Source organism: Erythrolamprus reginae, chromosome 2 (genome assembly GCF_031021105.1).
Source record: "Erythrolamprus reginae isolate rEryReg1 chromosome 2, rEryReg1.hap1, whole genome shotgun sequence".
Lineage (NCBI taxonomy): Eukaryota > Metazoa > Chordata > Lepidosauria > Squamata > Dipsadidae > Erythrolamprus > Erythrolamprus reginae.
The window spans coordinates 285,525,775-285,543,303 of NC_091951.1; the positions used below are offsets into that span (position 1 = coordinate 285,525,775).

General features: G+C 44.9%; 1 protein-coding gene across 1 annotated transcript in view; it reads right to left on the reverse strand.

Moving 5' to 3' along the window:
* Positions 1-17,529, reverse strand: part of SEMA4D (semaphorin 4D) — a 145,885-nt gene that overhangs the window by 24,158 nt on the left and 104,198 nt on the right. The window contains exons 3-6 of the mRNA XM_070742821.1: positions 12,120-12,501; positions 9,495-9,640; positions 8,195-8,257; positions 4,501-4,599 (exon numbers count right to left, since the gene is read on the reverse strand). Of these exons, the coding sequence (XP_070598922.1) occupies positions 4,501-4,599; positions 8,195-8,257; positions 9,495-9,640; positions 12,120-12,267 (456 nt within the window). The 5' untranslated portion in view covers positions 12,268-12,501. The remainder of the gene's footprint in view (positions 1-4,500; positions 4,600-8,194; positions 8,258-9,494; positions 9,641-12,119; positions 12,502-17,529) is intronic.

The window sequence follows — 17,529 nt, forward strand, 5'->3', positions numbered from 1 at the left end:
AACGATGCAGCCGCTGCTGCCCGGAACCCCCATCCGGCCATCATGTGGGTCTTTCTCAGAAGCACCTCTGCTTTTTTGTCCTCTGGCTTTAAGTTGTCTCCCATTTCAGCAGGGACCAGAGCGTTGGAAACCAGTGTCACCACTGGTGAATCTATTGGAGGGAATTGTAGGAGAGCCTCTATTTCGTCGTCAAACGTGTAAAACTTCCTCTCTATCACTGATGGCCCCTGGGCCGCCGGCGGATACTGCCACGGTCTCTTAATACTTTGGACAAAGATCTCAGATGCCGGGACATGGTCTGTTTCAGGCTTAGGCTCCTTCAACAGGGTAGATGATCTGGATGGCAAAGTTTGGGAAGGTTGAGCCGGATCCTTCAACTCCATTGTCTGTTTTGCCTTATATAATAGTGCCCTGAAGAAGGACTGTTTAAACAGGCCAGCCACCTGCGGTTGCTCTGGAGGAGCTTCATCTTCTGACAAATCATAGTCCTTGTCACTATCCTCCATTAATACAGGCTCTTCAGTTACAGATCCTAAACCCGAAAGGGGCGGTGCAGACCAGAGATCCCGGCTTGTGGCTTGTTTTGGTTGCTGAAGCCCTTGCTGGGCTCCAACTGCTATGCCTTGTGAGTAGGCGTTAGAGATTAGGTCCTGAATGTCTGGTGACATATTCTGCCATGTATCAGGCTGAGCCCTGAGTCCCGCAGCCGTAGGGGTAAAGGTAGCTGTGGAAGCACGTTGGGCTGAGGTGAGCCTCTCCACACTGATCTTTCCTGGCCTGCTGACCCAGGCCTACTGCGGGGAGCATGCAGCAGAGGCAGTACTTGGTGGTCTGGAGACCAACCCATCTCGGTTCTGGCCTCCCCATGAGCGCTGGGGGTAGTTATGACACCCAGCCCAGGCTCCAACGAGGGACCAGCTCTGGCCAAAGGGACTGCATTAAGGGCTGCTTCCAACTTCTGCTCAAGGGCTTGAATGCGCCTCTCGGCCTCCTTGATAGCAGAGGAAGAAGACTGTGAGGACTTGGCCTTCATCTTCCCCTTGTCTTTGGGCTTGGGCACCGGGGTAGGTGGGAGGCTTTGCTCTCCACTGCCACTAGGCTCCATATTACTCACAATTCAACAATGTCTTGGAGAACAGGAACGGATCTCTGACAATGACTCTCTTTTCTTTTAACAGCTAGGCAGATAAATGAGCTTAAAATGGCTCCCGGGCTTAGCAATGGAATGCGCATGCGCGTTCCAGCCCTGTCAGCCAGGCTTTGCGCCCTTTCAGGCTGTTGCCAGGCAGAAGTAGGGGGGGGGGGCTTCCCGCCAACCGTCCAAAATGGCGGGCGCGGTGCCTCTCCTCATTGCCCTCAGCCCGCCGTCGGTTGCCGAATAGGGGAAGGGATCATGCTTCCACATTCCCTTAGCCTGCTTTATTTTCCCCTGGCCGATTCGGGTGCGCGAGTCCCTGGTTGGAGGAAGAGACCTCAGTCTCCCTCCCACACTCGCAGACAACAGCGTCCAGGCTTCTGCGGCTTAGCCGCTAAACATATGATCGGCGGGCCTTTGAAGTCTGCCGCGTTAGGTAGAAGCGGCGGCTGCGTGCTCTGGCGGCATTCAGACAGGCGCCGGACGATCTCAGCAGGCTGGCCACAAATCCTTTTTGCCTGACAGATGGCCTAGTCTTCGGGGGGAAACTTCGTGTCCCCGAGCCTCCCAGTGGGGGGGGCGGACCCCCCCACCTTCGGCTCTCAGCCGAGTTTGGCTGCGGAGGCCAGTGACACCGGGCTGACACCCCTCCATGAGACGGTACCCTCTGAGGGGAGAGGCCTCCAGGGGGAAAAATCGATGGGGGTGCTGTCCACGGAGGACAGAAACCCCTCCTGATCTTCAGCAGCATCTGAAAGACAGAGAAAAAAACACAAGGAAAACAGGTTAAACAATTAGCATAAACATTTTATTATTATTATTATTTAAACAACCAACTCATACGTCTCGTTCCATGACTGAGTTTTTAAAACTGAGCTCACTGGGGGCAGGCAAGGGGCGGTGCCTAATATTATGCTAATTTTAAACTCAGTCTCGACCAATAGGATTGAGAATAACCCATATTGGACTCTCCTTCCAGATGCAATGGAGAATGCACATAGACACATACAGAGCTAATAACATTTCATTTTGGTGTCAGACACTGGCAAAAGGATGCTGTCATGATTATTCAATTTATTCAAATACTTTTATTACTGCTAACGGAAATTCAAATTGGCAAACAACAAAAACAAAATAAATAAAATGTCAATGAGAGTGGAATACAAAAGACCAAACTCATGCAATCATTGTTGAAATCATCTGTTGAAATATTCATAACTGTTTCAACTCATTCCAGACTTCAGTTCATTATCTCCTGGTAAATATCCCAAGACCTAATTTAAATAATAAATGAGATGCTACCTTAGATGCTAAAATAATATGGGTCTTTCCCTATGCCATCATCTCAACATAAAAGAAAGGAATTTAAATGTATTAAGAAAATCAGCTTTTGACATCTTAAATATGCCATTTTTTAAATTTCAGAACAGCTGCAATTATTTTAATGAAACTAAAAGCCCTGTACTTAAAAATGAACAAAATGCAGAACGCGTTTAACTTTAGCAAGATTCATATATTTGTACTTTATTAAATCACTGAATACTATCAACCCTATAACACTGCTATATTAATTAACAAACGAACCCAAATCAAAGTTATGTGTGTGCTTGGAATCGTAAGGTATTTGCTTTTGTAATAAATTACTATTGTTACCTTCCACTGCATATACAGGTACATGTCTAAGGAGACTGTTTCATGTGAACCACAGGGCTCAGCTCAGTCTTTTTGCAAAGACCTGGAACTGAATAACATCCCTGCCCCTTTTTCATTCACATTCTATGTTTTCCCTATATAGAAAGGGTGGAATGGCACCATTCGCCACAGCTAACTCTCCACGGCCCACTTGCCGCAGCCAATTTGCCACGACCAACTTGCCACGGGAAAATTCAACCATTCAATTTAATTATGTAAAATAATTAGAAATTATTTTAATTTCTGTCATTTACATTTCATTTATTCCTCCTTTGGCAACCTTAATGATTCTATTCCGCTATTTTTTCAATATTAGTGGAACTCTTATCCTATTCTGCAGCGAATTGGCTATGGCAAGTTGTCCTGCAGCAAGTTATCATAGAGAGGTAATGCTACTGAAAACCGCCTATTCTCTGTTAATGTTTTGCTGCATTGCGTGGAATTATGGACCCATAAAACTATAGGGAAATTCCAGTAGTTCTGGACACTATTTGCTGTAAACAGTTGCCCTTTATTTGTGGATTGGGATCAAACCGAAGATCACTTCTATTTGAGAATTATTGTGTCTACCCTGTTTTCACAACGTGTTAGAATTTACCGTGGTTCCCCGAAAATAAGATCCTGTCTTATATTTTTTGGAACCCTGAAATAAGTGCTTATAACTATTTTGACCTGCTAGTTTGTTCGGAAGTAACATTATTTTCTCACTGTTGATAAAATGAGAAAATGTTAGAACCCTGTGCCGAGAAGTGCCGTGGGCCGGCTGTCACCTTTTGAAACAGCCGGGTGGGAACGCCGAACCCGGAAGTTCGGCAAAAGTTTGGTTTCGGCGTTCGGGAGGCCGCCGAGAAGCACCGCGGCCCAGCTGTCACCTTTCTAGAAAAGCCGCAGAGCTGTCGGCCGATCGGGAGGCTCAAATGGAGGTGGGGAATCCCAATAGGGAATTCCATGGGCAGAGCTTTGATGTCACGAAGACGTCCTTCCTGGAGTCCACGTTTCGGCTGGTCAGGAAAGACGTCTCCGTGACGTCAAAGCTCCGCCCATGGAATTCCCTATTGGGATTCCCCACCTCCATTTGAGCCTCCTGACTGGCCGACAGCTCCGTGGCTTTTCTGAAAAGGTGACAGCCGGGCGGCGCCGCTTCTCGGCGGCCTCCTGAACGCCGAACCCAAACTTTTGCCGAACTTCCAGGTTCATCGTATGGGGGAATGCCCAGAAGTCCCCCGGCTGTTTCAAAAGGTGACAGCTGGACGGCGGCACTTCTCGGCGGCCTTCTGAACCCAAACTTTTGCCAAACCTCTGGGTTCGGTGTTCGTGAGAACGCTGAGAAGCCCCCCGGATGTTTCAAAAGGTGACAGCTGGACGGCGGCACTTCTCAGCAGCCTTACGAACCAGAACGCCAAACCTGAACTTTTGCTGAACTTCCGGGTTCGGCGTTCGTGGCGGCAGGTTCGTAAGGCTCAAAAAAGTTCATAAGAAGAGGCACAAAAATCCCAAACCCCGGGTTCATATCTCGAAAAGTTCGTAAGACGAGGGGTTCGTATCACGAGGTACTACTGTATTTTCTAAGAAATTTTAACTGAGCTCCAATCATGCAACCTGGGTTTTTGGCTTTTACACTACTGGACATAATTTTCCAGTTGCCCCTAAATAAACTTTGTTTTCACACTTACCAGATGGTCACAAATAGGCTGAAATGCATTTGTTCCACACACATAGAGCAAAGTATCATTCAAATGTTGTAAGACACGAACATAGTTAAGGCACTCTGTCTGTAAAACAAAACAAAACAAAATTGACAGGAGAGAAAATAAAGACAATCAATCAAAACCTCAATGTTTTTGAAAAAAACCTCCAAATTAGTAACACAAATAAATGGCTTTAACTTGTATATACAGGTAAGTTTCATCTCAACCATTCTGAACATCCTGCTACTATTACAGCTGCTTACTAACAGGATTAATAATTATATTACCTTTTTCACCCCTTGTTATTCACCTCTTCCTTTGTGCCCTGACCTTATAGACCAGTGTTTCCCAACCTTTTTTGAGCCGCGGCACATTATTCATATTTTCAAAATCCTGGGGAACACTGAACGGGGGGGTGGGGGGTGGCTAAAGAAAAGTTTTGACAAAAAAAAACTTCCTCCATTTCGCTCTATTTCTCCCTCACTCTTTCTCTCTCTTCCTTCCCTTCTTTCTCTCTCTCCATCCCTCTTTCTTTCCTCTCTTTTTTGCTCTTTCTCTCTCCCTCCTTCCCTCCCTATATGTCTTTCTCTCTCCCTTGCTCTCTCTGCCTCTCTTGCTATCTCTCTTTCATTCTCTCTCTTTCTTTCTTTCTCTCTTTCTCTCTTTCTCTCTGTCTCTCTTTCTCTCTCTCTCTTTCTCTCTCTCTTGCTAGCTCTCTTTCTCTCTCTTTCTCTTTCTCTGTCTCTCTCTCTCTCTCTCTGCCTCTCTTGCTATGTCTCTCTTGCTCTCTCTCTCTCTCTCTCTGCCTCTCTTGCTATGTCTCTCTTGCTCTGTCTCTCTTTCTCTCTCTTCCTTTCTTCTCTGTGGAGGCCGGCGAAGGTTTTTCTTATTTTAAATGTTCCGGGTGGCAGGGGGATGCGGAGCCCGCACGCACACACACCCGACATTCCAAATTCTGCCTCAGCTGTGAGAAGAACGCCTGCCCCGCCTGTCCTGCAGCCCTTTCGCTGACAGCCTGGGACAAAAGCGCTCCGTGAAGGGACTGCAAGAGGGGCCGGGCGGGCATTAGCAGCCGGATGAGGAGGACGAGAAGCTGCTGCAGCCACCCCCAACCCCCCCCCCCTTCCCTAGGTGCCTTCCAAAGGCCCCTGGAAAAAGGCAGGAGGTAGCAACAAGGCGCGAGGACAAGCAGGCAGCTTGGCGGAGGGGAAGCGTGAGGGGCTCTCCTCCTTCCCCACCCCCGCGCTTCTCTCCTGCCCTGGCTTTTGCTTTGCCCACAGATTTCCCCGCAGTTCAAAAGGAGGCAAGAGGTGGCCTGGATGAAATTGCGGGGAAATCATGGGGCGAAGCGAAAGCCAGGGCGGGAGAGAAGCGCGGGGGTGGGGAAGGAGGAGAGCCCCTCAGCGCTTCCCCTCCGCCAAGCTGCCTGCTTGTCCTCGCGCCTCGTTGCTACCTCATGCTGCTCCCACCATGGCTGCGCGCGGTTCCGGTGCCCCTGGCTGAAGGTCGTCCTGTGGCTGGTCTTGGGCTTTACGGTGGCTTCCTGGTTCCCTCTCCTCCCTCCGCCTGTGTCTACCGCCAGCGCCTCATTCCTCGGAGCTGCCGCTTCCTTCCAGGCAGCCCAGCCACGCTGCCGTAGAAAGTGCAGAGGTTATTGCCGCCACCTCTGCCTCCACTCAGGGAGCCACCGTGGTTGAGCTGAGGGAGAGGAAAAGGCGCGGTGACCACGGTGGCTCCCTGAATGGAGGCAGAAGCGGTGGCAATAACCTCTGTGCTTTCTACGGCAGCGTGGCTGAGCTGGACGGAGGGAAGCGGCAGCTCCCACTCGAGGAACCCACGGCAACGGGCGACGGCTTGGTGGGAGGCGACGGCGGGAGACACAGGCGGTGGGAGGAGAGGGAACCAGGAAGCGACTGTGAAGCCCAAGACCACCCACAGGACGACACTCAGGCAGGGGCGCCGGCAGCGCCCCGCCCAGCTTGAGCTTCTCGCGGCACACCTGGCCATGTCTCGCGGCACACTACTGTGCCGCGGCATACCGGTTGGGAAACGCTGTTATAGACTATAAAGTCTAAAGGTACAAATGCTTTTTAAAATTATTATTATTCTGCGGCTGTGAAAGCTTTTCAAGATGAAAGAGTACAAATTATGGTACTAGGAAAAATAAAAGCTAAAAATACTGCATTAGTAGAAAACTGCTGCTGGGAACTAGGAATTAAGATGCTAGAACACTGAGCCCAATAACCAATTCAATAAACAATGTTCTAAAGAATTTTGTAGTAGACTATCAGAATTTCATAAAGTCAGCAAAAATACAATTAAAAAGGAAGACAATTTGTTTAATCAATAACTAGGGCAAATAGCCAATATTAAATATAAGTTTAAAAATGTTAACCATTAAAATTAGCCGATCAAATACAGTAGTTAAAAATTGTTCACTATATTAGCCCATCTTTAGACAAAATTTTTAAACATAGGGATTTAGTAGATTTCCCATTGAGGGCTGTGACAGGTAAGACATCACAGTCCTAAAAAAGGTTCTTCATTAAGCAGAAAAAACTACATAGGAAGTACAGTATCTGGCAAATTCTCTATTTTCTTTCTATAGCTAAAACCCTTTCTTTAATCATTCTCAGTTTGAGTATATTACATGGCTTGAATATATTGTATACCTATTGATGTGTACGTATGCACATATACATGTGTAAGTATAGAACAGAAACTTATTGCTTTATTAATTTAATAGAGTTTCATTGTATTTTTTTGTGAGCTGCCAATCTAAGTATCATTTCCAACCATTGCAGGATGCTTCAAAAATTCAGAATTCAGTTGCCTACTTTCCATCTTTAAAAATCTTCTCAAATATAATGAAAAATTAACAAATTATCACTAATATCCAACAACTTTTCCACAAGCATTTGAGAAATTGGTCCCCCCCCCCCCCCCCGAAATCCTACATCTATACAAACACTGCATGAACCTACCAAAGAGATTGCAAAGAATGAAAAATGATTATTTAATCTTCCTTTCATTTTGAGGCTATTTCCTCTGGCATCCATACTTCTCAAAAAGAACCACAGCCTCACAGCATGGAGGTGGGAACATTTCAAGTGAAAAAAGGAGAGATGCCAAATGATGGATTCCACATTTGTGCTGTTAATCAAAACCTGATGATAACAGCAAAGGGGATAATTTTATCATCCTAGTAGGGATGGAGTGGGAGAGGAAATCACTCCCATTTGGTTCCAAAGCAGCAGTTACGAAGATGCAAATCAAATACCTGTGGGTTTTTTTCCCCAATAGGTTACTAAACTTTCAACACTAGTGTTTCCAAAATGTTGCAACACAAAGCCAAGCCTGTAAACTTAGTGGAAGGTGAAGACAACAGACAGAAGCAGTAACTGGTTTAGGGAGTGATTGGCCCAGTTGGATACTGTTTCTACCACATTTAAAGAATGTACAGGAGTAGGCATTCTTAACAGTGCTTTGACGTTTTAAAAAATCAACTACTGTATTGCCATATGTATGTACACAAATATGGCACTTTTAGCAATATAACTTACCATGGAAAAATCACTCTATTGTAGTTTGATTATAAGGTCCCCTAAAAGAAAATGATTTCTTCATGCCAATGCTTTCTTCAAATAAAATGGATATGGGACAAACAATATTTACTCACCTGTTTTGATTTGCCCTTTTCTGCACATTTTGTTTTCTTGTCTTCTGTTACCTTCCAAAACACCTGGTGGAAAACAGAAGAACCAATCAAAAACCTTTCCTCTGCAATTAACACTAAAGCCAGAAAACAGACAGCAGTCCAAGACAAACAAATGAAAGTTCAAGATTAACTAGGTACCCTCTTGACAAAGTCTTCGGAGAGGGGCGGCATACAAATCAAATAAATTATTAAATTATTATTATTACATATAGCTGCTATTCTGGAGCTATATCAACTAAGCTTAAGGAAACCAACAAAGTGCAGAATTATTACACATTATATGTCCTAATACATACTGAATGGATTTCTGCAGTGATTCATTATACAGTGATCCCCCGAGTTTCGCGATCCCGATCATTGCGAAAGGCTATATCGCGATTTTTCCACCCGATGACGTCACTCCCTTCCTTTCTCATCTTTCTTTCTCTCTCTCTTTCTCTCTCTTGCTTCTTCCTCTCTCACACTCTCTTCCTCCCTCTCTCATCTCTTTCTTTCCTTCTCTCTCTTTCTCTATCTCTCCCCCTCTTGCTCTCGAGCGGCAAGCGAGCAGCCGGGCGGGCGGGCGGGCGAACGGGCAAGCGGCAAGCCTGGGCAACGGGGAAACCCCATCTTTGGCTCCTCGCTGCTGCCGCGCTGCGGAGCAGATCAGCTGTTGGGCGGCCGAAGGAACCTTCCCTGGGTCTTCCCCGGGTCTTCCCCGCCGCCCACACGCAAACGCCACCATCTGCGCATGTGCGGCCATGGAAAAAGGGGCGCGCATACGCAGATGGTGTTTTTACTTCCGCACCACTACATCCCTAAATATCGATTATCGCGAGGGGTCTTGGAACGGAACCCTCGCGATAATCGGGGGATCACTGTACTCTGAAACCTAAAAGGTCCTTCTCCATGCTTGGAGACATTTCTTCCAGTGAATAGGCAATATGAACAGCAGGAGAGCAATAATATAAAAGGCTACTGTGAATCAAAGACTCAGCAGCTGGAAAATAGCTGACAAGTTCCACCCAATAAAAGCATTAGATTGAGTTTTTAAGCTTTTCATAACTCTATGCCAGAATTATTATGCTAGCAGAATTTCACCAGTGCTCTGCTTCTACTCAGAACATGTTTATAACTACAAAAATCTTAATATTGCCCTAAAATGGTACTAGGAAGCAAATGCTACTAAATTCAGTGAGTCTTATCTCTGAGTAAGCATATGTACGATTGCATCATTGGTCACGGGCAGAAAAATCCGAGAACCATAAAACTGGATACCTACCTCTTCCTTTTTTTCCACAATGTTGAATGAATTCAAAGCAAATATAACTTCTCTAGCTCCCACATATAAAATATCTTTGTCTTCGTCTAGTAACAAGGTTGAGTAGTTAGATATTTCTGGCTCTTGAAAATGTACCAGATGAACTTCTGTTAATAAACAATGATTTCAAAGCAAATGTTAATTCAAAATGTAGCAATGTTAAGGCAAACATTAATCAAAACAAGGTCTTCATTTTGAGTCATGCAATATTACATTAAAACAGCACAATCTACTAACTAGGATTTAGGGAAAGAGTCAGAAATAACTTTGTGAAAATAAATTTGTAGCTCACAGTTGTATGAAGAAACCTGTTTGAGTTTGGGGCTCTTACTGAAAAGGGAAAAAAAGGATCCCTTACTGAGGAATTAACTAGAAATACACATATTATAAATATTAGTATGTATATTTTGATTACTTTCAAGGTCAAAATCATTGAGACAGCTACTGGGACAAAGCGGTGTTTGGTTTTCTGACTATACCTGTTCTTCACAAGTCAAAGAGCAAATGTAAAGAGAATTAGATTTCATTCAAAGACACTAGATCTTATGACCTGCAGTGAAAGATATCATATATTCAATTTTTAGATTAGTTTTTATCACTTTACAATAAGAAGAGAACAACCCTTTACTTAATCATATATTTTTTCAAAGACTTGTTATTCATGGGTTTATGATAAGCAGTTTCAGTGTTAGACTAAAACCTAAATGGAGCAAGGGCCACCTCTATTAGATGGAAAATTAACCTAAATAAATAAAAGTCTAATTTATTTTTAATAGTACAACTATTCTTTTAAAGAAGTCTGTTTTTTGTTGGGGAGATGGATCCAAACATTTCTCAGATTTTGTTTCCTACCCTTTTATTAAAACATCTTTACAAATAGTTTGAAGAATGAAGAACTTTAATTATCTGTCCTGTTGTTGAAAAGTCTATTCATATTTTGTTGTTTCATTATGTTCTTGAATAGCAATATGAATTGTATTCTGAATAGGGGAAATGAAAAGTCATAAATAACAATGAATTGCCTTACAAGGTTGCCTCGGAAAACACTGAGAAATAACCAAAGGCAAAGAATAAAATGGCAGCATATAATGTCGCTTTCTATACACTGTCACGGTTCCAAGTGTTTTTAGAAACTTCTGAATGGAACTGGCATTCCCATTGATTTTATTTTGGTTTTCTGCCAAGTTCTATAGATATGTAACTACAATACTGCCTTGTTTTAGCATGTTTAACTCCTCCCTTCCACGATGAATGAAAGTATGATTGAAAATAATCAAACTAGGTGCATTTTTAAAAGAAAGCTATTTATCAATTTGAGCTGAAAGCAAGAATAAGCAATTTGAAAGATCCAACATACAGATTTAAGGATATGTTAGTCCAAACCATTAGGAATAGTTGCAGACAGTGTAGGAAATGCTATTTGGATGTAATTAATTTCAAAGAAATAAGCATTTCAAGATATAGACATACTGTTGCAGACAGTGTAAGAAATGCTGTTTGGATGTAATTAATTTCAAAGAAATAAGCATTTCAAGATATAGACCTACTGAGAGGGAGGGAAGATACAGCTGGGCACCACAAGCATGGTGCTGACAGCTGTGGAGTTTAATGAGGCCACCCAGCACAGTGTATTTAAAGGAAGAGCAAAGTGTAGTCTCCGAGGGACTGCAAGAGAAATTATTGGGGCAGCTTTCCTTGAAGAAACACTGAATAAGCAATTACACAAGTAGTACGAACACCAGCTGAGGACTAGATTACAGAACCCTTCAGTTTACAAGGTCTTTTGAATAGCAGCTATTTAAGAGCAACCGTTTGCCAATGCACGTAATGTACAAAATGTGTCACTCTTTGGCTTTCTATTTAATTGCCTTGAGAACTGCAGTATTTCAAATAATCTTATCAAGTTCTGATTTTTATTTTCCTTTAGAAGCCAACCCTTGAAGCGGACAACTTAATAATGAAACATTTCCCTATGAACCAGGTAACAGACTGGACTATCATCAGTGCTAAAATGAATATCCACCAATTGGGTTACATTTACCAGTTAAAATAACTTATCCCCTGATAATTTCTCCTTAATCAATAGATTAGCCATACACATACTGAATTTATGGGAATAAAATTCCAGCTCTTGTTACATGGAAATTATTTGCATTTAATTCTTGTCATTACATAATGGGAACTCATCATTGTTTATATCTGCTTGGTTCTGTTTCTCTCGTTTGTAAAAACAGTTACCGGTATATGAAAATAAGCTCCATGTAGTAAGCTTAGGAACGAAACATTGATCACTAAATTACTTGCCCAGCCAAGTTTGCATTCTTTCCTAAATGAACACTATTTCCAGTACTGTATCTTATCACAAAGAAAAGAGGATTAAATAAGGTACATAAATGACCTAAATTAAATTCCCACTTATTTATATAACTGTCAGTTTAATATCATCCATTCAATGTATTTACACAGTATTTACAAGTAAGATTTACCTAGCGTTTTTATTTCTATAACTTGTAAAGGCAGATAAGCAACATAATTAGAATGCATTAAATGCATGTATCATGATCATAATCTAAAACTATTTCTTACCTTTATGTTCCCAGGATATTCGGGGCATTGGACCTAATGCCACTGACATTCCAAGATATAAAGTCATAATCCCATATAGAGCAAGAGCCATGTCAAAAAAATTTGTTTTACAATTGGAGATGGGTAAGTGCAGCAGCAAAACGTTCATTTGGCAGGGGGAAAAAATCCTTTTAACTTAAACAGCTTGTGCAAATATAGAAATCCAATTAAATATGCTGTTGATTTCTTGCCAGAGTGTTTGCAAATGTCTATTATTGGATCACTTCTTCCAACAAACATATATTTGCCACAATGGTGAGCAGAGGAAGTTTCCAGAAGGAGTCTCAGTAACTCTTCTGCTTCTTAAGCACATGCTTCTGATTAGTTGGACTGGAATATAAAACTGCAGAAAGAAAAGAAAAGGAAGGAATGAAATGGGCAAAGGTTTTCACAAATGATTTCCAAACTACTCCGTTCTTTGTAGTATAGAAGACTGATCTTACAAAAGGAAAGGCTAGTTCATTTTTAAAAATAGGAAATTGACAGTAATATTTTCCATGTGGTCTTGAAATTTATTTATGAATAGAAGTTCAATATATTTAGACACACATTTGCACAGAAGAAAAAGATGTGGTTTAATCTTTTTTGAAAACTCCCAAAATAGAATAAACCATATACAGTATACTCACAGATGTTTGAGATAGAGGAAGCTTGAGGTATTTCTCTAAATTCTGCACAAATGTATCATGTAATGGTATCTAAACTACCGGTATTAAAAGTTTCAAAATCTATTCCCAACATTATAGACGTTCTCAAAAAATGATTAAATAGGTATGTTCATGTGTAACCAATTACACAGCATCAATTAAAAAATGTACAGGATTGCAAGAACCCAAAATAATGTAATAATGTTACTTCTCTGATCCAGGATATTGTGGGAAATACACATTATTCCTGAAGCTGGTGCTGTCACAATATGAATGTGTCTCTTGTTTTAAAAAAATATAGTACAGGCAGTCCTCAACTTACAACCATTGGTTTAGCAACCATCTGAAATTACAATGGCAGTGAAAAAAGTGATTTACAACTGGTCCTTTCACCTGCAACTATTGCAGCATCCCATTGTCACGTGATCAAAATTCTGTTGTAACCCGCCAGCAACCCATGCAGCTGGTAGTAGATCCCACTGAGAAAAGGCCAATGTGGTGATGCACCAGCGGCCTGTGCAGTTGGCACCTGAGTCGGACAATGAAGAGGCTGGAGAGGATTCGGTGCCAGAGGCAGAGATTCAGCTAGTCCTTCAGAACCTCCAGCATCTCCCATCAGTGATGAGGAAGAAGAGGAGGAGCCTCTTCTTAATGCATGGGTACGCAGAGCTGCCAAAAGGCAGGAATGGTTCCCTCAGGAGAAGGTCTCCTCAGGAATAAGGCTTTGGGCTATTTAAGGGATGTCATTCCTTCATGTGCCTTCATGTTTTGAAAATGTCTACTCAGCTCTTGTTATCTGTTTTGGCATTCTTCTGGGGACTGGTTCTAGGCATTTTGCCAACCCTTGTAAACTTCTTGATATATCCAGTGGTGGGCTATGAGCCGGAATGCTAAATTGCGCTCACCACCACGGCTCATAAGTTCTTGAGGGGCCAGGGCAATTTTGCTGCTGAGCCTGTGTAGGTAGCAAAATCGCACATGGAGCCGCAGGTGCGCCTGTGTTTTGGTGAAGTTTTATCTGCGTCTCCGTGCGTGATTTTGCTACCTCCACAGGTGCAGCAGCAAAATCGCCCTGGCCCCACAAGAACTTACGAGCCATGGGAGCAAGCGCAATTTAGCATTCCAGCTCATAGCCCACCGCTGGATATATATAAAACAATTTGCTTAGATTTAATTTATCAGTTTGTGGACTTACGCTAGCTGTTAATGCAGTTTAATTAACAGCCGGCTTTTCAGAAAAGATAGCTTTAACTTGTGTTTGTGTGTGTCAACTACTAAGGAAGCTTATTAGCAGTCGTTAAATGAGTAAACAAATCTTTGGACTAACTTAATATGTGGTGCGTTCTTTATGGTCCGTAACTGGGGCAGAACAAATTCTGCCACTTGATAACCTGTATGTATTTGTAAAGATTGCAACATCCTCGAGTCATGTGATCACCATCTATGCCCTTCCCAGTTGGCTTCTGATATGCAAAGTCAATGGGGAAGCCAGATTCACACAAGAACCTCTTGATTCTATTAACAATTGCAAAGATTTGTTTTAACAACAATGCCAAAAAAGATTGTAAAAGTGGGCTGAATCACTTGACAACCAGCTTGTTTAGCAATAGTATTGGTCCCAATAGTTGCTGTAAATTGAGGACTACCTGTATGCAAGATTAGAAAACGTGGTGAGCATCAGGAAACATAATGGTGGACAAAGTATCATTCCTGGGCTCCATATGCTGGATATATAAGTTAAAATTAAACCTCTGTGTACTATATGCATATTAAGGGCTACTTTAGTGCCTACTGTGAGTCAAGACCCTGCAGTATTAAGATTCCAACTTCATCACATTACTGGGTAGGCTGGGATTAGGCGAGGTAAAAGCAGTGATTGTTCTTATGGGAGGCAAGTCTTGTAATCAAGAAAGACTACCAAGTAAAGTTATTCCTCTTTCCACAAGGGTCAATGTTGCAGTTCATAATATAGATGTGTAAAATACACATGACATCATCTACTGGAAGGCCTGCAGCATCCCCCCCGCCTCGTAATTACAGCAATGTGTTTTAATATTTATGTAACCAATCTGTTTTCTACCCAAAGATGTTTTTATCCATTTCAACATCACACATGTCATATCATACTTAAAAATGTCAGAAATTTTACTGAGAATGCAATTAAACCTGTACAGAATTGTTGCTTTAATAGGTTACTTAGTTATAATTGTTTTTAGGCAAAAGCATATTCTACCTTATTTTGTTTGTTCTAGTTCATTTTCTTTTATACCACCATAAAGTATGAACTGGGAGATGTAAACAAAAAAAATATAAAAAGTACTGTGGTATTGTGGCATACAAGGGATATGAGGAGTCACTGAGAGTGTTATTATGATCACTATTATATCGACTAAATAACTTAGTACAGTGGTACCTCTACTTAAGAACTTAATTCGTTCCGTGACCAGGTTCTTAAGTAGAAACGTTCTTAAGTAGAAGCAATTTTCCCCATAGGAATCAATGTAAAAGCAAATAATGCGTGCAAACCCAATAGGAAAGAAATAAAACTCGGAATTTGGGTGAAAGGAAGAGGAGGACGAAGAGAAGGAGGACAGTCGCTCCGAAAGAAGAAGAAGGTGAAGTAAGGGGGATCAAAAAAATCCAAAACTTGAAGGCTTTAAAAAAAGAGAGAGAGGGAGTCTGAGGCAGCAAGGAGGAGCATGTGCCTCCAATATACCTGGGGCAAGGCTGCCTCCCATACACTGGCTGCTGCTGCTACCTGCTGCCTCTTCCTTCCCTTGCTGAAGGGCTCCCCTCTCCTCTCCCTCACTCGCTTTGTAGCCAGCAACTTTCCTTCACTGTGATGACTTCTCGGCTGCCCAGAGCGAAGGGAGTGTTTCTTAACCAGCGAAAGGAGGAGGGAAGCCTCTTTAAGCACCATCAAAAGGCTCCTCTGGCAGCCCAGAAAAGCCCGAGATGGCCGGGATTAAAGGGGGAATGGCAGGAAACTGGCCAGGCCTTCGTGCCGTTCTCAAACGTCCTGGGAAATTTTTCTGGGCTCGGGTTCTTAAGTAGAAAATGGTTCTTAAGAAGAGGCAAAAAAATCTTGAACATCCGGTTTTTATTAGAAAAGTTTTTAAGTACAGTGGTCCCTCGAGTTTCGCGAGGGTTCCGTTCCAAGACCCCTCGCGAAACTCGATTTTTCGCGATATAGCGGTGCGGAAGTAAAAACACCATCTGCGCATGTGCGGCCATTTTTTCATGGCCGCACATGCGCAGATGGTGAAGTTTGCGTGTGGGCGGTGGGGAAGACCAAGGGAAGGTTCCTTCAGCCGCCCAACAGCTGATCTGCTCGGTAGCGCGGCAGCAGCGAGCAGCCGAAGATGGGGTTTCCCCTTTGCCTGGGCAACGGGGAAACCTCATCTTCGGCTCCTCGCTGCTGCCGCGCTACCGAGCAGATCAGCTGTTGGGCGGCCGAAGGAACGTTCCCTGGGTCTTCCCCGCCGCCTCGGATCCTCGCTGATGCCCGCCCGCCGTTTGCCGCTCGCCCCGTTCGGCGGCCGCACGTCCCGTTCGCCCCGCCGCTATCGAACTTGCTATCGAGCCTGCTAATGAAATCCAACCCGCAGCGGCCCTTTCCCTCTCCAGGCTGCGGGAGGGGTCCGGAGAACAATGCTGGCGCCGCGCTCCCGGCTGGGCTTTTTTCCCCCATTTCCCCTCGGGTGGAATTTCAGACCCTCCGCCGGTTGGATTTCATTAGCAGGCTCGATAGCAAGTTCTTCCTCCCTTTAGAAAGCCCCGCAGCCTCCTCCGCCCGGCGAGGCCGCCAGCGAGGACCCGCAAAGCCGCCGCCGCCGCAGCGAGGCCAAGCCGCCCGCTCCCACGGCACGGGCTCCCAACACAGTGCCGCTCAGCCCGCCCTCGGCGATGCCTCCGCGGATCTGCAAGCCCAGCCGAGCGACGCCTCTGGTCTGGGCGAAGGCAGTGGGCAGGCCCCGCCGCAGCAGTCCCCGCGGGCACCGCGCGCCAAGGGCCGGCCAGGCCGCCGGCCAACAAAGGGGCTCCCTCGCCTCCGTCGGGCAGGTTTACAAAGGCAGCGCGGCAACTTGGAGCCCGGCACGCCCCGCAGCCCTCGCCTCGCCCGCCCCTGCCTGGCCGGCGCTCCGGCTACCCCCGGCTGAGGAAGAACCGAGTAGCCCCCGCCATCCCCCGCCCGGCTCCCTTCAGCCCCCCGGGGCCAAGCGGGCGGGGGGCGGGCGGGACTTCGCCTGTCTCCGCCGCCCGCATCGCCCCTCCGGCGGGCCGGCCTCCCCCGCCCGCCTCTGCTGCAGCCGCCGCCGCCTCCCCGACTGGCACAAAAGGGCCCCGCCCGCCCCGCCCCGAAGCTTACCTTGCGAGTTTTTGGCTGCGGGGGGAGAAGTAGGACTTTCCTAAGTCCCTCCCCCCGGTCGCCGTTTGCTGCTCGCCCGTTCACCTGCCCGCCATCAGGACCGCCGCGCACTAACTTGATGACGGCCAAGCCGTCCCAGATCGTGGGGAGGGGAGCTCTTCTCCAGCCAGGGGACGGCGAGGCCCTCCCAATGCCCCGCGCTTGGAGCCGGAGTGAGGCCACTTCCGCCTCCGGATGAAGGAATCTCCTCAAACTCAAAGCCTGTATCCTGCCGCCCGGTTTACCCAGGACACGAGCGGCGAAGTGACTTGGAGGAATGGAAAGTCCAAACCGCCCGCCCGGTTTCAGTGGGGTT